The sequence below is a fragment of the Elgaria multicarinata genome, chromosome 2 (assembly GCF_023053635.1).
Source record: "Elgaria multicarinata webbii isolate HBS135686 ecotype San Diego chromosome 2, rElgMul1.1.pri, whole genome shotgun sequence".
NCBI classification, from domain to species: domain Eukaryota; kingdom Metazoa; phylum Chordata; class Lepidosauria; order Squamata; family Anguidae; genus Elgaria; species Elgaria multicarinata.
Window position 1 is genome coordinate 158021010 of NC_086172.1, and position 16952 is coordinate 158037961.

The 16952-nt window shown below is 42.3% G+C and overlaps 1 protein-coding gene across 2 annotated transcripts; it reads left to right on the plus strand.

The window, feature by feature from the left end:
* The first annotated feature begins 5187 nt into the window (after window positions 1-5187).
* On the plus strand, window positions 5188-15138 carry LYSET (lysosomal enzyme trafficking factor). Of its 2 annotated transcripts, none has more exons than XM_063147639.1 (2): window positions 5188-5330; window positions 14257-15138. In XM_063147639.1, the coding sequence occupies exon 2, from the start codon at window positions 14267-14269 to the stop codon at window positions 14660-14662; it is 396 nt and encodes a 131-aa protein (XP_063003709.1). In that variant the 5' UTR covers window positions 5188-5330; window positions 14257-14266; the 3' UTR covers window positions 14663-15138. The 2 variants fall into 2 exon arrangements, with proteins under 2 accessions (XP_063003709.1, XP_063003708.1); XM_063147638.1 differs by having other exon boundaries at window positions 5201-5330; window positions 14251-15138.
* Window positions 15139-16952: the final 1814 nt, after the last annotated feature.

The following is a 16952-nucleotide window of genomic DNA, read 5'->3' on the forward strand; positions in this document are numbered from 1 at the left end:
GATTATGGATTTGGAGATAGAGACCTGGTTAACTATAACACAACAATCCTGGCTTGTGAGTGCTGGCAGTGTGCTGGCATTTCTGCTCTGAGTGGGAGTACCGAAACAACCCAGGGATTTTCTGGCCCCTTGCTAGTTTGTTGTGACATGAAAACAGGAACTATGGTTTGTCTATTCCTGATCAATCCAGAGAAATAAGCCATGGATTGGTTTGGGGTTATTTCTCTGGCTTGTTCATGAAGAGACAAACCAGAGTTCTTTGTTTGCACACCATTTATTTATTCATTTATTGCATTTTTATACCGCCCAATAACCGAAGCTCCCTGGGCGGTTCACAAAAATTAAAACCATTCAAAGTATAAAACAAACAGTATAAAAACATGATATACAATATAAAAGCAACCTGACGAACATCCCAAGGATGAAACACGCCTAGATCATTTAGCTGCTCTCACTCACAGCAGGAAAAATCAGGCAGCTTGCACTAGGATGCTCACTCATTGTAAAAACGCAAGGTTTAGAAGTGACTACAAGACCCATGATTTTTAAGATTTAGTTTTCAGAATACATGCCTCAAATCAATGCTTTTGTACTGTATTGGAAAGTCAAATACAGGGTCAGTTATTTGGTTCAGTACATGGGCATCCATATGATCTATGATTTGACCATGGTTTTATGTGGATCCCATATAAAATTCAGATTTTTGTGTGTGCTGTGGTTATTATTATTATTATTATTATTATTTATTTATTTATTTATATAGCGCCATCAATGTACATGGTGCTGTACAGAGTAAAACAATAAAATAGCAAAACCCTGCCGTATAGGCTTACATTCTAATAAAGTCATAATAAAACAATAGGAAGGGGAAGAGAATACACAAAACAGGCACAGGGTAGAGTAAAACTAACAGTATAAAAGTCAGAACAAAATCAAGTTTTAAAAGCTTTAGGAAAAAGAAAAGTTTTTAGCTGAGCTTCAAAAGCTGCGATTGAACTTGTAGTTCTCAAATGTTCTGGAAGAGCGTTCCAGGCGTAAGGGGCAGCAGAAGAAAATGGACGAAGCCGAGCAAGGGAAGTAGAGACCCTTGGGCAGGTGAGAAACATGGCATTAGAGGAGCGAAGAGCACGAGCGGGGCAATAGTGTGAGATGAGAGAGGAAAGATAGGAAGGAGCTAGACAGTGAAAAGCTTTGTAGGTCAACAGGAGAAGTTTATATTGGATTCTGAAGTGAATTGGAAGCCAATGAAGAGATTTCAGAAGTGGAGTAACATGGTCAGAGTGGCGAGCCAAGAAGATGATCTTAGAAGCAGAGTGGTGAACAGAAACCAATGGACTGATGTGAGAAGAAGGAAGGCCAGTGAGAAGAAGGTTGCAGTAGTCCAACCGAGAAATAACCAGTGCATGAACAAGAGTCTTGGCAGAAGAGACAGACAAAAATGATCGAATCCTGGCAATATTATACAGGAAGAAACGACAGGATTTAGCTACTGCCTCAATATGAGGAATAAAGGAGAGCGAGGAATCAAATATAAAGCCAAGACTACGAGCTTCCTTGACTGGAGTAAGTGTAACATCATTGACAGTAAGAGAGAATGAGAGATGAGGAGAAGGTTTAGGAGGAAAAACAAGCAATTCAGTCTTTGCCATATTAAGTTTCAAACGATGATGAAGCAACCAAGCTGAGATATCTGAAAGACATGCCGAGATACGATCGTGAACATCAGGAGAAAGATCCGGAGATGAAAGATATAATTGTGTATCATCGGCATACAGATGATATTGGAGGCCATGAGATTGAATAAGATTACCCAAAGGCAACATGTATAAAGAAAACAACAACGGGCCAAGCACCGAGCCTTGCGGAACCCCTACTGAAAGGGGAAAAGAAGAAGACGAGCTGCTATTAGCCAACACATTGAAAGAGCGACCCGCTAGATAGGAGGCAAACCAGTTATATACGGAGCCACAAAATCCGAGGTCATGAAGGGAATCCAAAAGAAGATCGTGATCAACCGTGTCAAAGGCTGCAGTTAGATCAAGGAGAATAAGAATGGAATAAAGGCCTTTAGACTTGGCAATAAGAAGATCATTGGTAATCTTAGTAAGGGCTGTTTCAGTGGAATGCAAAGGACGGAATCCAGATTGAAAAGGATCCAGAGCAGAGTTACTAGAAAGAAAATCAAGACAACGAGAGTAGACCACAAGCTCCAGGATCTTTGAAACAAAAGGCAACAAAGAGACAGGTCGGTAGTTAGACAGAGAAAGCACATCAAGAGTAGATTTCTTGAGAATAGGAGAGACTGTAGCATGTTTAAAAGCAGAAGGAAATGAACCAGAGGACAAAGAAAAATTAATAATGTGAAGCAAGGAAGGGAGGATAGCAGGGATAAGATTAATAAAGACCCGAGAAGGAATCGGATCACGATAACAAGTGGAAGGCTTCGAAGAGCGCAGTATTGTAGACAGTTCATCAGCTGAGACCAAAGGGAACGCAGAGAAATTTGCAGGAGGAACTGACAGATGAGGAACAGGAACTGGAAGAGGAGCAGAGCTGGCCAGATCAGAGCGAATAGTTTGGATTTTAGCATTGAAAAAAGAGGCAAAGTTATTAGCAGACAGTGAGGCGGGGAGAGATGGAGGATTAGGCTTCAGAAGAGAATTGAAGGACGCAAAGAGCCGCTGAGGATGCGTAGCATTTGACTGGATCAACGTTGAGTAATACTGCTGTTTGCCCAATGAAATAGCAGAAGAGAAAGAGGAGAGAACAAATTTGTAATGGACAAAGTCCGCCCAGTCCCTGGTCCTACGCCAAAGGCGTTCAGCTGCCCAGGAACAAGAACGAAGGTAGCGGATGAAAGAGGTGAGCCACGGTTGGGGTTGAGAAGGACGAACTATCCGAGTTGTAGATGGAGCAAGATTATCAAGAGTTGAAGATAAGGAGGAATTAAAGAAGGAGACAGCTGAGTCCAAGGAGACAGCAGAAAAGACAGAAGGAAGAGAGGAGGCTAGAGACTGAGAAAAAGCCTCATAATTGATAGATTACAAGTCGCGACAAGAGCGAGAAGCAGGACGTGAAGGAGGAGGATTATGAGTAATCATGAAAGAAACTAGATGATGATCTGACAAAGGAAAGTCAGCAGTAGAAAAGTCCAAAACAGAGCAATTCCGAGTGAGAACAAGATCCAAACAGTGTCCAAGGGAATGTGTGGGTGCATCAGACCAAAGCTTTAGATCATAAGAGGAAGATAATGAGTGAAATCGTAGAGCTGCAGCGTCTTGAAGGTCATCCACATGAATATTGAAATCACCCAAGATAAGAGTAGAACAGTTATCAGAGAGGAAAAAGGACAGCCATGAATCAAAATCAGAGATAAATTTTGAGGACGAGCCTGGGGGGCGATACAGAACTGCAATCCGCAGTCGCAATGGAGCAAAAAGCCTCACCACATGTACCTCAAAGGAGGAAAAACAATGTGATGGTGGAATGGAAAGAGGCTGGAACTGGCACAAACTAGATAATAAAAGACCCACACCACCACCACGATCCTCTGGGCGACTAGTGTGAGAGAAAGGCCACAGCTAGACCTAAGTTTTATCCTGGGATCATCCAGGGTTCGCCCCTGCCTGAGCACTGGATCCCCTGTGTGTCACCTAGGTGAACAGGTTTGACCCCTGGAAGATCCAGGGATAAACCTTAGGTCTAGCTATGGCCATAGAGAGTCCTCCAAGAGAGAGGGCAGCAGAGATGGCGGTATCATGGGCAGGAAGCCAGGTTGTGCCCATGAGTGTTGTTTCCATGATTTTTCTGGTTCAGTCCATGGAGGCAGATGTGTTCTGTGATCAGATTTTGGTTTGGGGGATTTGCTCTGTTGAAATAATATGAAATCAAGGAGATCCCTGTCTCGGATCCACGTTTTTGCACCATAGCTGCACCCACGAATGGCAGTCTTGTGATTTTTGTGGTTTAATTTGTGGAGGCAGGGGTACTCTGTGATATGCTGATGTTTGGGGGGTATTTTTTCTTATAAAAATCATGAGGACCCCTGAGAATCCCTGCCTTGGATCCAGGTTTTGTGCCATAGTGGCACCCATGAGGGGTGGATTCATGTTTTTTTCTGCTTCAGTTTGTAGAGGCAGATGTGTTCTGTGATTGGTTGGTTTTGTGGGTGTCCCCTTTAAAAATCATATGAAATCATAAGGATCTCTTTTTGATTTCATGGATTATTATACCCAGTCCCGTTGTAACCCGTTCTCAGTGTTAATGCACCCCTTTCCCCCACAATGTGAAAATAAAACACTGTACTATTCCCATCGCACAAAATGGGCATAAATTATCTTAGGCTGTACTCACACTCCCCACTCCTTTCTTTAATATGGGGAAAGTTATACTGGGCATCATATTTCTCTCCTCCAAACAAAAGCCGGATTCTTGGAACAACGTTAATATTGATATAAACTGACGGAGGGGGAATAACAGTGCAAACTTATGCATTTCTACTCAGAAGTAAAATCCATTGCACTCAATGACACTTACTCCCAGGTAAGTGTGTAGAGGAGTACAACTGAAATTACATTTTCATGACTGAGTTTGAAAGAACCTGAACTTCTGAATTTGCTTCTGGAGTTGTTGTGTAAGGAGCTGGCGGAGGGGTGCGGGGGCGAACCACGACGCTTCCAAACCATTGCAGCAGAGTCAAAGCCCTGAATTGCTCCATCGCTTCCTAGGCGCAGCTGTCATGTTCATCCAGTGGAAGCTGGTGGCTCCGATGTTAATGGGGCTGTGAATCCACTCTAGGTTTCAATCAGAACCAGCCAGAACCCTAAAGCATCCAAGATGCTGAACGCAACCCTCAAAATAAGTTCTGCACCTTGGATAGTTCCTTTAGAGTCCTAGCTGAAGCCCAGAGCGGGTTTACAGCTCCACTGACATCGGAGCCACCAGCCTCCACTGCTCTTGCCCCTCTAACAGGAAGAATGACCCCCCCACACACACACACACAAACAAAATGGCGTCAAAATAACCTGGAAATCCGCTCTGCAGACAAAGGAACGTCACGTCTCTATGGTGGCGTAAAGCGAGATTTCGCCCTCCGCTTGGGATTGCAGCGCCGCCCGGATGCAGTGCTTGGAGCGGGCGGGGCTTCGCCTGGCGACGGAAGGGATGGCCACGGCCCGGCGCTGGAGGCGCCCGGAGAGCGGCTGGAGACACCAGGCGCCCGCTCCGCCCTCCCCGCGGCGAGCGGCATTCGGGTGATGTGACTGAGCCGCCCCCGCCCGCCTTTCGCTCCTCTCCCCGTTGTATGTGCCCGTGTTTCCCGGCGGAGGAAGGTAAGAGCTTGCCTGGGAAGCAGCAGCTTCACTGGCTCCGGGTTCAAGGGGAGAGATGAGCCAGCTGGCCGGCCGGCCTCCTCGTGGGAGGTTAATGGGGGAGCCCGTCTGTGAGGGAAGGCGGGGCTGGATTTCTAGAAAAGAAGGGGCCGGGGCTCAAGTTTGCCTGGAAATATTTTCGCCCCCTCCCTTAAAAAAAATTGTAGCAACTTAGAGGTGTACAATCTAGAGGTGTATAAAATTATGGGTGTTGCGTAATTATGCAGTTATTGTGCAATTATTAGAGGTGCAAAAGTTATGCATGGTGGGGAGAAAGTGGATAGAGAGACATTTTTCTCCCTCTCTCTTAATACTAGAAACGGGGTCGTACCATGAAGCCGAATGGTGGGATATTCAGGACAGATAAAAGGGAAGGACGTCTTCACACAAAACATACTTAAACTGTGGAATTCGCTACCACAAGATGTGGTAATGGCCAACAAGTTGGATGGCTTTAAAAGGAGGTTGGATAGTGTCCCAGGCAGTATGCCTATGTACACCAGTTGCTGTGGAGCATGGGCAGGAGGGTGCTGTTGCACTCATGCCGTTCTTATGGGTTTCCCGCAGACAACTGGTTGGCCACTCTGTGAACGGGCTAGATGGACCCTTGCTCTGATCCAGCCTGGTTTTTCCGATGTTCTTAACTTTACCACCATCACTACTGCCACAATCTTTGACATGTGGGGGCTCTAGGTGGTGAGGAAAACACACACTGCATCAGCTGAGGAGTATGCTCACCTGTTTTCCCTGTGCTCTAAAACAGAGCCCTGGTGTTCTGAGAACAGATGCTGGAGCCCAGCCCTGGCACATTGCACCTCAGAGGGAAGGGAAGGAGGGTGGTAGAGGTTCTGCTAGTGCTGGGTGAGAAGTGTCTGCGCTTCTCACATCTGCTTCCAAGTTTCCACTCCTGACGGTTGATTCTCCCATTGCAAACCGATCAGTGACAGCTGCCTGCCTTTTCTCTTTGAGGAAATCCTAATACTACTACTATTAAATATCCTAAAATTCCCTTGGATAGGCCTGCCGGAAGTGATCAGTCTTTATAGCTTTCTTAAATGCTAAAAGACTGTTAAGTTGACAAATCTCCTCCGGCAGGCCATTCCACAGTCTGGGAGCAGCAGAAAAGAAGGTCCTCTGAGTAATACCTGTTAGCCTAGTTTTGGCTGGCTGAAGGATGCACTCTTCTTTATTTCCCATATGCCCCTGCAGAACTCTGGATTAGATTTAAGTTCTGAGTGCTGGGGAAATCATAGAAGATACAGAGGAAGTGTTTGAGAGAGAAGTGATACTGAGTCTTGTGGGCTGGGGGAAGGGGTAGAAAGAAGCAGATTGTCATCTTGATTTTTGGGTTGGATTTCTTATTCCATTGTTGCCAGCCCTTAAAGTGCTTTGTTCATTTGTTTATTTTGAACACCACATTGCTAGTAGCAGCTGTATACCCCTTTGTAGTTCTGGTGTCTCATGAGCTGCATGTAGGGAAAAATGGGCTTGGTCTTTAAATAATTTTAAGCAGCTGGTCTAGATTTTGAGACAGGATTGCACTGAGGAAAACGAATTTAACTGGAAAAAACCATTTGGCAGATAAGAAACAAATGATAAGCACCTTTACACCCAATATAGATGACTCCAGTTCTTCATATGCTTCTTAGTCCCTTCCACTTCAGTAGGAGCTCCCATGGGAAGGCTGCTTCAAAATAGGTAGGCTGAAGAGTATTTAACTCACTTTTATTTAAGATTATTTTTACACTGCCTTTAAGGGTGGAATCTGTCCCAGACAGCAGACATAACGAAACAGATAATACAGGACACTAAAAATCCATACAAACAGCAATTACAAATAAAACCCAAAGAGGAAATGTTGGAGCTGCTATGTCACTCCTATAGATTGTCATTGTTGGCTGCAGGTATTCGGGTGGGTGGGGGCATATCAGTAGGTAAGATATCACTAGAGGCATTTAAGAGGCAGCTGGTCAAGCATCTGTCAGGGATGCTTTAAGGTGGATTCCTGCATTGAGCAGGGGGTTGGACTCGATGGCCTTGTAGGCCCCTTCCAACTCTGCTATTCTATGATTCTATGTTTGTTGCACTCGCCCCTAAGTGAGGTGAAAATCATGCAGTGAAACTTTCTATCATTGACTGCTTAGTATCCCCTATTCACATTACATGAGGTTTTAACCTTTAGATGAAGGATGGGATACAAAAGTAATAGAGGATCGCCAACACCCCTTGGTTATATCAGCTCTACCAAGACCCTCCCTTACTGTATTATGAATAAAAAAGATGGGTTAAGTTAGGGTTTGTCAGTAGAGGAGCAAGGAAAGTAAATCCAGGATAATTCAGAATGTTATCAAATGGAGAGGATTATGTATGCTGCCTTAGGTTCCTTGGAGATTTGATTTATTACATTTATATACCGCCACATAGCTGAAGCTCTCTGGGCAGTTTACAAAAGTTAAAAACAGTGAACATTAAAAAGTATACAAAATTTAAAAACACCAAAAACATAAAAGGTATAAAAACAACGGAAGGACTATTTGATTTATTAGGAAAAAAGGCAGGTTATAAGTAATAAATAAATAGTCTTTATTTTATATATTCAAAGCCTTCCTTTTAACTCCTTATGTTTATAACACTGGTATTATAAACATTTGTTGAACAATATTCCCACTAGCATATTTTTAGAGGCAAAATTATCTCTAAAGCAAACCCAGTTGGGGCAAGAGGATGGTTAAAGTGTGAGCATCACAATGAGAGTTTGTTCTGGGACAAACTGCTCTAATGATAGATGCCCCAAATACATGTGTGCTGTAAAACTGGAATGAAGTCCCCATTGTGCTGGCCTACTATGTTTGCTTTGTGTTGTGCTGATGAAACGGTCAGTGAGCTGCCTCCTAAGCATTTGCTTGTCGATGGAGACCAGGAAACAGTTTACTTTTGAGATACATTTAGTTATTTCTTTATAGCAATTAGTCAAAAAGGATTTCAGAGTCTCTTTACAAAGATAAAATGTAAGACTACCTGCAGGCTTACAACCTAAAAGACATGACATGAAAGGAAAGGGGATGGGAGGGAGGAAAAATAGCACATTCAGGCACTAGATTCTTAGTTGCAGGTCATACTGTAGGCCAGTATTGTAATCCACATATTGCTGATGGAAGCTAAGACTGACACCACCTTAGTGCAGTGGTTAGCAGACGTAGTGGAGGCAGGTGGCTCCGATGTCTATGGGGCTAGCTCCTTTAGAGTTCTGACTAAAACCTGGAGTAGATTCACTCCCTCATTGACACTGGAGCTGCCAGCCTCCACTGAGCAGAAAGTAGATTGAGTTCCACTAGTGGATGACTGACTAGTTTTCAATTGAATGTGCCATGCCTGCTGGTAGGATTCTTGGACTGATCCAATATTTTTAAGGATGAGTGCATACTTAGGATCACTTAATCTGGATAAATTATGCTTTAACTGATCAGAGTTTTTGTATAGTTATGCCTTAACTGTACAGAATTACATTTCTTCTGCAAATTTGGAATACCTAAGTGGACCAGAGGGATTCTAGTAAAAAACAAAGGTAGACTATGCAAGTCTGAAATCTGTCCTCTGCTTTAGTGAGTGTGGCTCTGGTAAGTTTTGAAGTTGGGGCTTTCTGACTCAGTGGAACTGTTCACACAACATGCTAACCCACACTCAACCATTGACTGTGGGTTAGCATGTTGTGTGAACAGTCCCACTGAGTCAGAAAGTTGTTTTGAATCACGGATTGTTTGTTGAAATATAGATTAGTGTGTTGTCTGGTTTTCTACAGGGTGGGTTATGTTAACTGAATGCAGCAAGGGTGAATACAACCATACAGTGTGGCGTTTTAACCACTCTGGACAACCTGCCCATACTGCATGGTTAACAAGCCACCCTTGGCTGCATTCAGATAACACAATAACCCACGATTCAACAAAACAACCTACAGTTCAACCACTGAGTATGGGTGAATGTGTTGTGTGAACAGCCCCAATGACTTTGTTTGTATGTAACGACAACCCAGAGTCCTGGTTCACATGTTATGACAACCCAGAACATGTGTTGAGTACAAATTGAGAATGGGTTGTTGTTGAATTGTGAGATGTCATTATGTGTATCACCCACACTATGGTATAAGTTTAGATTGTTAGGGTGCAATCCTTAGTTGCTATAGCATGCTAGTTCAATAATGTAACCATAAACTTGTGCTAGTATGTTAATTTGATACAATAACTTCTCTGAAGTGTTGTCTTTTTATGGGTGTTTATCACTTTTACTACACCTTGCATCAAAAAGAAGTTAGTCTAGAATTACAGTGTAGATCAGACTGACCTGACCTACACTGCAGTTTGTCAATGTGCCTGAGGCTCCAACGTGTACTTTAATTGATTGTGCTTTGGATTATTCCTTGAAACAACATTTTAAAAGAACTGAAAGTAGCCTTTACAGCTACATAAGCGTAGTCAAATAAACCTCATCAATTGTTTTTTTGGATGTCTTATATCCTGCTTGGTAAAAATAGTCAATATAAACATGTAACCATGAGAACATAAGAATTGCCTTATTGAGACCAACTAAGATCCATCTAGTCCAGTATTTGTTTTCCAGAAGTGGCCAATCACATGCTCTGGGAGCTCAAAAGAAAGGCATGATAGAGTCATGGTTTTCCTCTCTTCTTTTTCCCCACCTAGCATTCAGAGGTATACTGTTTCTGTACATGGAGGCTTCACAGCTGTTGTTGCTAATATCCATTGATCTAACCTCAAAAAACTGTAGAAATAGTTAAATTAAAACTTATCCATCAGAATGCTACCAGAACTCCTCTGATTAAAGATAAAGGCATATGCAGTTATTGATATAGCATCCCTGACTTTCTTTAAATAGCAAGAGTTTGAAAAAAATACTCAAGTTTGCTGTCTAATTATCTCATGTATCCATATTTCTCTTCCAACTTCAGTTGTGGTCATGGTTTGACAACAAGGCTGCACAAATCCTTTTTGATTTGGCAATTAACTAAAGTCGAACAGAGAGTTCTTAAATGTGAGTTGTGCTATACATACTGCAAGCCAAGAGGAACTTTGAGTTTGTCAATAACTGCTAGATCCTGCTGCTTATTGCTAATTCCAGGCTGTCTGTACTTAGCTAAAGATTTTGGGATGACTAATGTTTGGGCAGAAGTTGGTTCTATACTGTATTTGTCTGACTGACATGTGCCTGTAAATCTCATGGTCATACTGGAGTGAGTGATACAGACAGCCACATGATTCTTAGTTGGCAGTAGAATGTGCTTTTTCTGTGTGGGTAATAGATAGTGTAGATTATAGTTAAAAGCAAGTTCTACAAGTTTTACTGCTGTTAAATCATAAGTAAACTTGCAGTGAAGAATGTTCAAGTACAATACAGTATTGTTAAGTGTTCTCCACTTACTTGAATGGTCAAAAAACTATAGCTATGCCCCTGGACTTCAGAGGAAAAAAGAGCACCGTATGTCTATAGCAGTCTTCTCCACCTGGTGCCCTCCAGATGTTTTGGACTTCAACTCCCATCAGCCCTAGCCAGTGGTCAGGAATGATGGGGATTGTAGTCCAAAAACAACTGGAGGGCACCAGGTTGGGGAAGGCTGATCTATAGCGTCTGTGTTTGTTCGCAAATATGCAATGGGCAATACAGCTGCTAATTCTGCTTCAGCAGCTGCACTCCAGACATGCCTCAAAGTTGTTGCTGATTCCAGCAGAATGTGTCTGCTCTGTCCATTCAAATTCAGACTTCCTGCAACTTATTTTCCTGCTCCTCACATTAGCTGAAAAGTGTGTCGACCTTGTCTCCCACCCCCAAATGAAGGAAGGAAGAGACTTCTATTCATCAAAGAACATCCTTAAGCTCCGATTAGTTGCCAGGTGATGAGCCCATTCACAGTAATCAAGACAACCAGACATAACAGTAATTCTTTTATTCTGGGTATGCATGGAAAGAGAGGCTATATATATCTTTTATAAGATCGCAGCCATACAATTCAGTCCTATAAGTCTATAGTAGTTGTGTTTGTTCATCACTTTGTTGTGTTATGTTAGATAAGCATCGTTCTGTGACAGGCAGGTGGGGTGGAAGAAGTAGATATTATGCAGTATAACAGCTGACTCCTGTGTTACAAATGGGTATCTGCATCTCTTGAGTATTCTTGTCTAAAGTAGACTTCAATTCCTTGTGTCTTGGAAAGAAGATGAAACTAAATGAAGTAGCCTTGCATCAGGGTAATCTTGTAGCCACAATACATTCTGCATTCTCAGGGACCACCCAATTCCCCCCCCCCCCCCCCCGGCTGCTTGGCGCCTTTCTAGGTCAGAGTTGAAATAAGGAAAAATAGTTTGAAGCTTTCAACTTTGGACCAGTGGTTTGTTCTCCTTCGGGAAGATATCATTGGCTAAGTCAGTGCTTATCGCAGACATTGAACTCTCTTAAGTATTTCAATTTTGGAGGAAGATTGGCTAAACTCACAAGGACATCTAGCGTGGTAATAGGACTGACTTTTGAAGGCAAGAGGAAGGTGCAGCAAACTGCAATCTGGAGAGTTGTTTGTAGTCTGGGCCTCACAGACTTTTTTCCTAGATTTCTGTCTAATCAATTCTAATAGTACCTAATTGAGTCAGGAGAAGAGACCTTTTGCGTAATCGCTGGCCTGACTCAAAAGGCTGGACCGTGTAGCCATTATCTCCAACATGTGAGATTTTGTGATTTGACATTCACATAGACATCTGAAGGACCAGGAAAAAAATCAGGATGGGGGAGGTTTTTTTCCCAGTCTTTCACATCTCTGTACTTAATGTAGGGAAACCTCAGTAAGAATTGGGCTATACAAAGTTTCATTTGCAGCAATTTGTGATTGCAATGGCTGGTTAAAGAGGACTCCATGGACTGCTTTGTCAGGTAGGAATAAGTGTTGCCATGGTATAGATTATGGCTGTATCCATGCATTGATGTTCTCCGTGCAACCGCAGGCACTGTTGGCTGCTTGTGTTTACTAAAAGCTATGTAAATCAGTTCTAAATCTTAGTTGGAACTTGAAGACTCATAAGATTATGGAATACAAGTGCTGTATGCTTCCTTTTGAAGATTGTCCTGGACACATTTTCAGATTTTGCACATCTGATAGGTAGCCTTATCTACTCCCACCAAATCAGTGCAGCATGAACAGCTTTAGGCCCATTTTACAGGTCCCACTTTTGTACAGGCTTTTGCTTCACTTTTTTTCTTCCAAAAGGGGTGTTAGACCAATTCTTCCTTTTTTCTCTGCACTTGTTTATAACTTGAGAAAATGTCTAATTTGTCTCTAGTATACTTGACAGTGACCTAAGCAATTGTTGTGCCTTTAGAAGGCACGGTAACATAGGTTGATAAGTTGCAATCTACTGTGGAGAAAGCATGATGAGTCTAAAGCAGGGGTGCAGGATCTGAGACCCTGGGGGCCAAATCTGCTTGGGGGTCCCAATCCAGTTCTCTGGTGTTCTCCAGATGGTCCTGCCCCTTTCCCCCAACCACTGATTGTTCACCGTTTCCTGGCTTTTGTGCAGTTATTTCCCCATTCTGAAAGGTTGAAATGCCTTTCTTAAGGCTTAATTAGTGGTAGTAAGAGCTTTAAGCTAAAATATGCTGGTATTTTGCTCCCACCCTCTTTTTCCTTTGGCCCTGTTCACCACTGGAACATGGCCTCCGGGAGCTTCTCTAAAATGGAATTCGGCCCTTGAGCTGAAAGGGGTTTCAACACCTCTGCCTTAGAGGATCTATCCTTTCTATATTTTTTATATCCAAGAACAGTCCAACAACAGTACAAATCTGACAAAAAACATTGGGTGGTGTTACAGTTCTTCTGTTTAGTTCCGAACTTTATCCTGATTGACACAACAATCGATAAGCAAAATGTTTGTGTCAGACTTGGACTGGAGAAACCTAGGGCATGTCTACACCTAAGGTGGAGGATCACAGACTTACCTGTTTCCGCAATCCTCTCCCAGTGTCCAAATGGCAGTGCAACGTACCAGAAGTAAGGAGGGATGCTGCAGCTGCCATTCCCCCCCCCCCCCCCCCCGTGGAATGGAGATGGGAGTGTAATTGCGCTCCACTGCAAAGTAAGATTTAAATAAAACTCTTCAAACTGCTCCCCACCCTTGATGGGCATGGACTGCCCCTGCACAGCTCCATGCTGTTTCCAGAACCCCGCCACTTGTGGGGAAGAAGGGATGACCCGGGAGCGGCAGCCCACGCTCCTTGGGATGGTACCAGGACCACAGACATAACAGGAAATCCTCTGTCCCAGATATCCCAGGGAAAGTCCCTGGTCATTCCCTTTGCATCATATGGACGCACAAGGATGACCTAGAGACGACCCTGGGATACCTGGCAGGTGTAGACATGCCCCTAGATTTAAATCCTTGAATAGCCTTGAAGCTTACTCGGGTCAACAACTGTCTTTCATCCTAATCTACTTCACAGGGCTATTATAAGGATGAAACCACTGTGATGTGGTGGGGAAGAATAATGTATGTCATGCTGGCAGGACAAAAATCTACTGCAGTAAAATTAAACTGGATTTATTCCAAAATAAGTATTTTGAAGATTGTAAATTTACCTCTATTTGGGATAACAGTCTTCTGCGAACCATTTCATCCCTGCTGAAAATGAAATACCCTGTCCTTAGCATGTTACAGTTCAATATATGTCCTATTGATATGGATAGGGAGACTTCAAACAAAAAAAGAAGCAGCAGAAATGGCTTTTGCCTAGCAGCGCTTTAGCTATGCTAAGCAAATCTTAGCCTACAACATGTTGAAGCTTCTTTTTTTCACACTGCTTAATAATGGTTTTTGTTTTTTTTAAGGTGCAGAGCATGGAGAATGATGAACTTCCGTCAGAGGATGGGATGGATTGGCGTGGGATTGTATCTAATAGCAAGCGCAGCAGCATTTTACTATGTCTTTGAGATCAATGAGACTTACAACAGACTAGCCCTGGAGCATATTCAGCAACCCCCTGAGAAACTCAGAGAAGAAGCCACTTGGATGCACTCCTTAAAAACACGACTGCTGTCTGTACCCTTTTGGCTGTGGGCCATTATCTTTTTAATTCCTTATTTCCAAATGTTCTTGTTCCTGTATTCCTGTACAAGAGCTGATCCCAAAACAGTGGGCTATTGCATCATTCCTATTTGCTTGGCTGTTGTTTGCAACCGTCACCAAACATTTGTGAAGGCCTCCAATCAAATCAGCAGACTGCAACTGATTGACACTTAAATCATTCTGCATTTTCCCATGAGCGATTTTAGATAATATGAAGATGCTTGGCTATGTCAACTGAAGATATGAATGGAACTTGAAATTCTTTTTGTCAATGTTAACTACTGAATAGAGCATCTACTTTCTATTTTTTTAAACAACTTGATTTTAAGTATGGGTGCATTCTGTTTGGTGGAAAAATAGCCTTCTTTGAGACTAGAGGGCGACTTCCTTCATATTTGCCTTATGATGCAGAATTTTTACACTCCACTGGAAGTTCTTGTGGGGAAATGTATTTGAAACCTTGCTTCACTGTGCACTCTCTCTCCCCTCCCCACAAATCTACAACCTTCCCCTAAGAGGAGAATTGGTGAAAATTGACTTTTCTTTTGTTATAATGTGTAAAGTTTGGAATGATCATAGAAGTGGCATTTAAGATATTGTGCTTTCTCTTTTAATAATGTTGCACTCAATAAAACAGGGCTCCATTCAAACACATGGCTAAAAGAAAATGATCCCTTTGCTTTTTTTCTACTTCTAGTTCAGTATTAACTCATAAGGGCCAGTTCTTACATTATTTTTCATACAGCATGTGCTGTACTTCAAATATGAAGGCTGCAGACATATTTTAGCAATGCAGTTATTTTTAAAAAATGCCTGTAAGCAGGAAACTAATTACTGCTCATGTTCTAGAAAATTATTTTGCACTTACTAGCTTCATTTTCTGCCCAGTGGCATTCAGATTGGTGCACAGCAATTAAAACATTCATATAAAACTTTTAAAACATGTAACGTTCTATCCAGTAACATTCTAACCAGGAAAACAACCATCAAATATTACAGCCAAACAGCAAAAATAAAAGACAGCAACACAATTGGCTGACTAGAGGATGATAATTGTCTATTACAGAAAGTTATAAGATAATGTAATTTGCAGGGATGCTAAATAGTTTAAAGCCAGGGTGAGGGACTTCTGCCCCTACAGATGTTGGACTTCAACTCCCATCATCCCTATTTGCCATGCTGGGCCTGATAAGGAATTGGAGTCCAACTTCTGGAATTGCAGGTTTTCCACTCCTGTTTGAAATATTTGCCCCATGCAAATATCTATATTTACATTATCTAAGGGTGCAATCCTATGGAATGGGCACTGGGTACTTGTAAGTCTCTGAACTTGGAGGCTAGGTAACTAGTTCTATTGTTGTACTACTCTAATAGTCAGGAAGTTTTTCCTGATGTCCAGGCTGAATCTGGCTTCCTGTAACTTGAGCCTATTATTCTGTGTCCTGCACTCTGGGATGATTGAGAAGAGGTCCTGGCCCTCTTCTGTGTGACCTTTCAAGTATTTGAAGAGTGCTATCATGTCTAGCCTCTGTCTTGTCTAGCAAGCACCGTTTCTGAACACTCCTATGTCCCTTCCCTCCAGACACTGTCTAGGGGACATAGGATTTACCTTCTCCATAAAATAGTGAGGTGCTAGTTGACCTCTCAATTTCATGGTACCTGAAGTTTGTAACAAACTGCTTAGAGTATTTTGTACATACGCAGGATATAAATTCAGTTAGTAGGAATATTAATATATCTGCATTCTTCGTTGTCTATATTTTCTAAAAAATTTAGAACATAAATTTCTAGTCACTGCACTTGGTAGGAATGTGGACGTAAAACTAGCAATAAGTCCACAAAATAATGGCTTACAAAGTCTGGGGCGCGTTACTTGCTAGACTGATCTAATGAGCATTCTGCTGGTTTCATAGCTTTTAGAGCTGGCATGCTCCTGCTTCACTATTTTTAGTGGCTTACTCTAAGCAGCTTTTTTAGTTCAGTTGTTTCACGTAAGTTGGAACTAGGAACCTGCCTGTTTACCCACTCCTATGTGTATTGTAGCTTGTGTGGTGAAATCTGGGAAGATGGATGACTGGGAATAATTGCTTGCCTTGGGACGAGAGAACTGATAAAGGACTAAAACAGAAGATTGCTCAATTCATAAAAAAAATAACGACCCAAAACTTTCTTTTAGTTGTCCACAGTTTTCTATAGACTTACTTTTCAAGGGGCCTGTAGCAGTCGAATAAGACTTTTTTATGTATGCCATTTTGGCATCTTGGGTGGCATTGCAAGTAGCAGATAGCAATGAACACATGCATGAAAAATTACAAAAAGTTACGTAACATTCGAAGCAAAAACAAACACGTATACTAGAAAAGTATACATTCTGGAAAATCCAGCTGATGTAATACATTTCAAACCCCAGAACTGGTTTTTTGCTAATTTGTCTTACATGTATTGGTCTTGGAAATATTGCAAA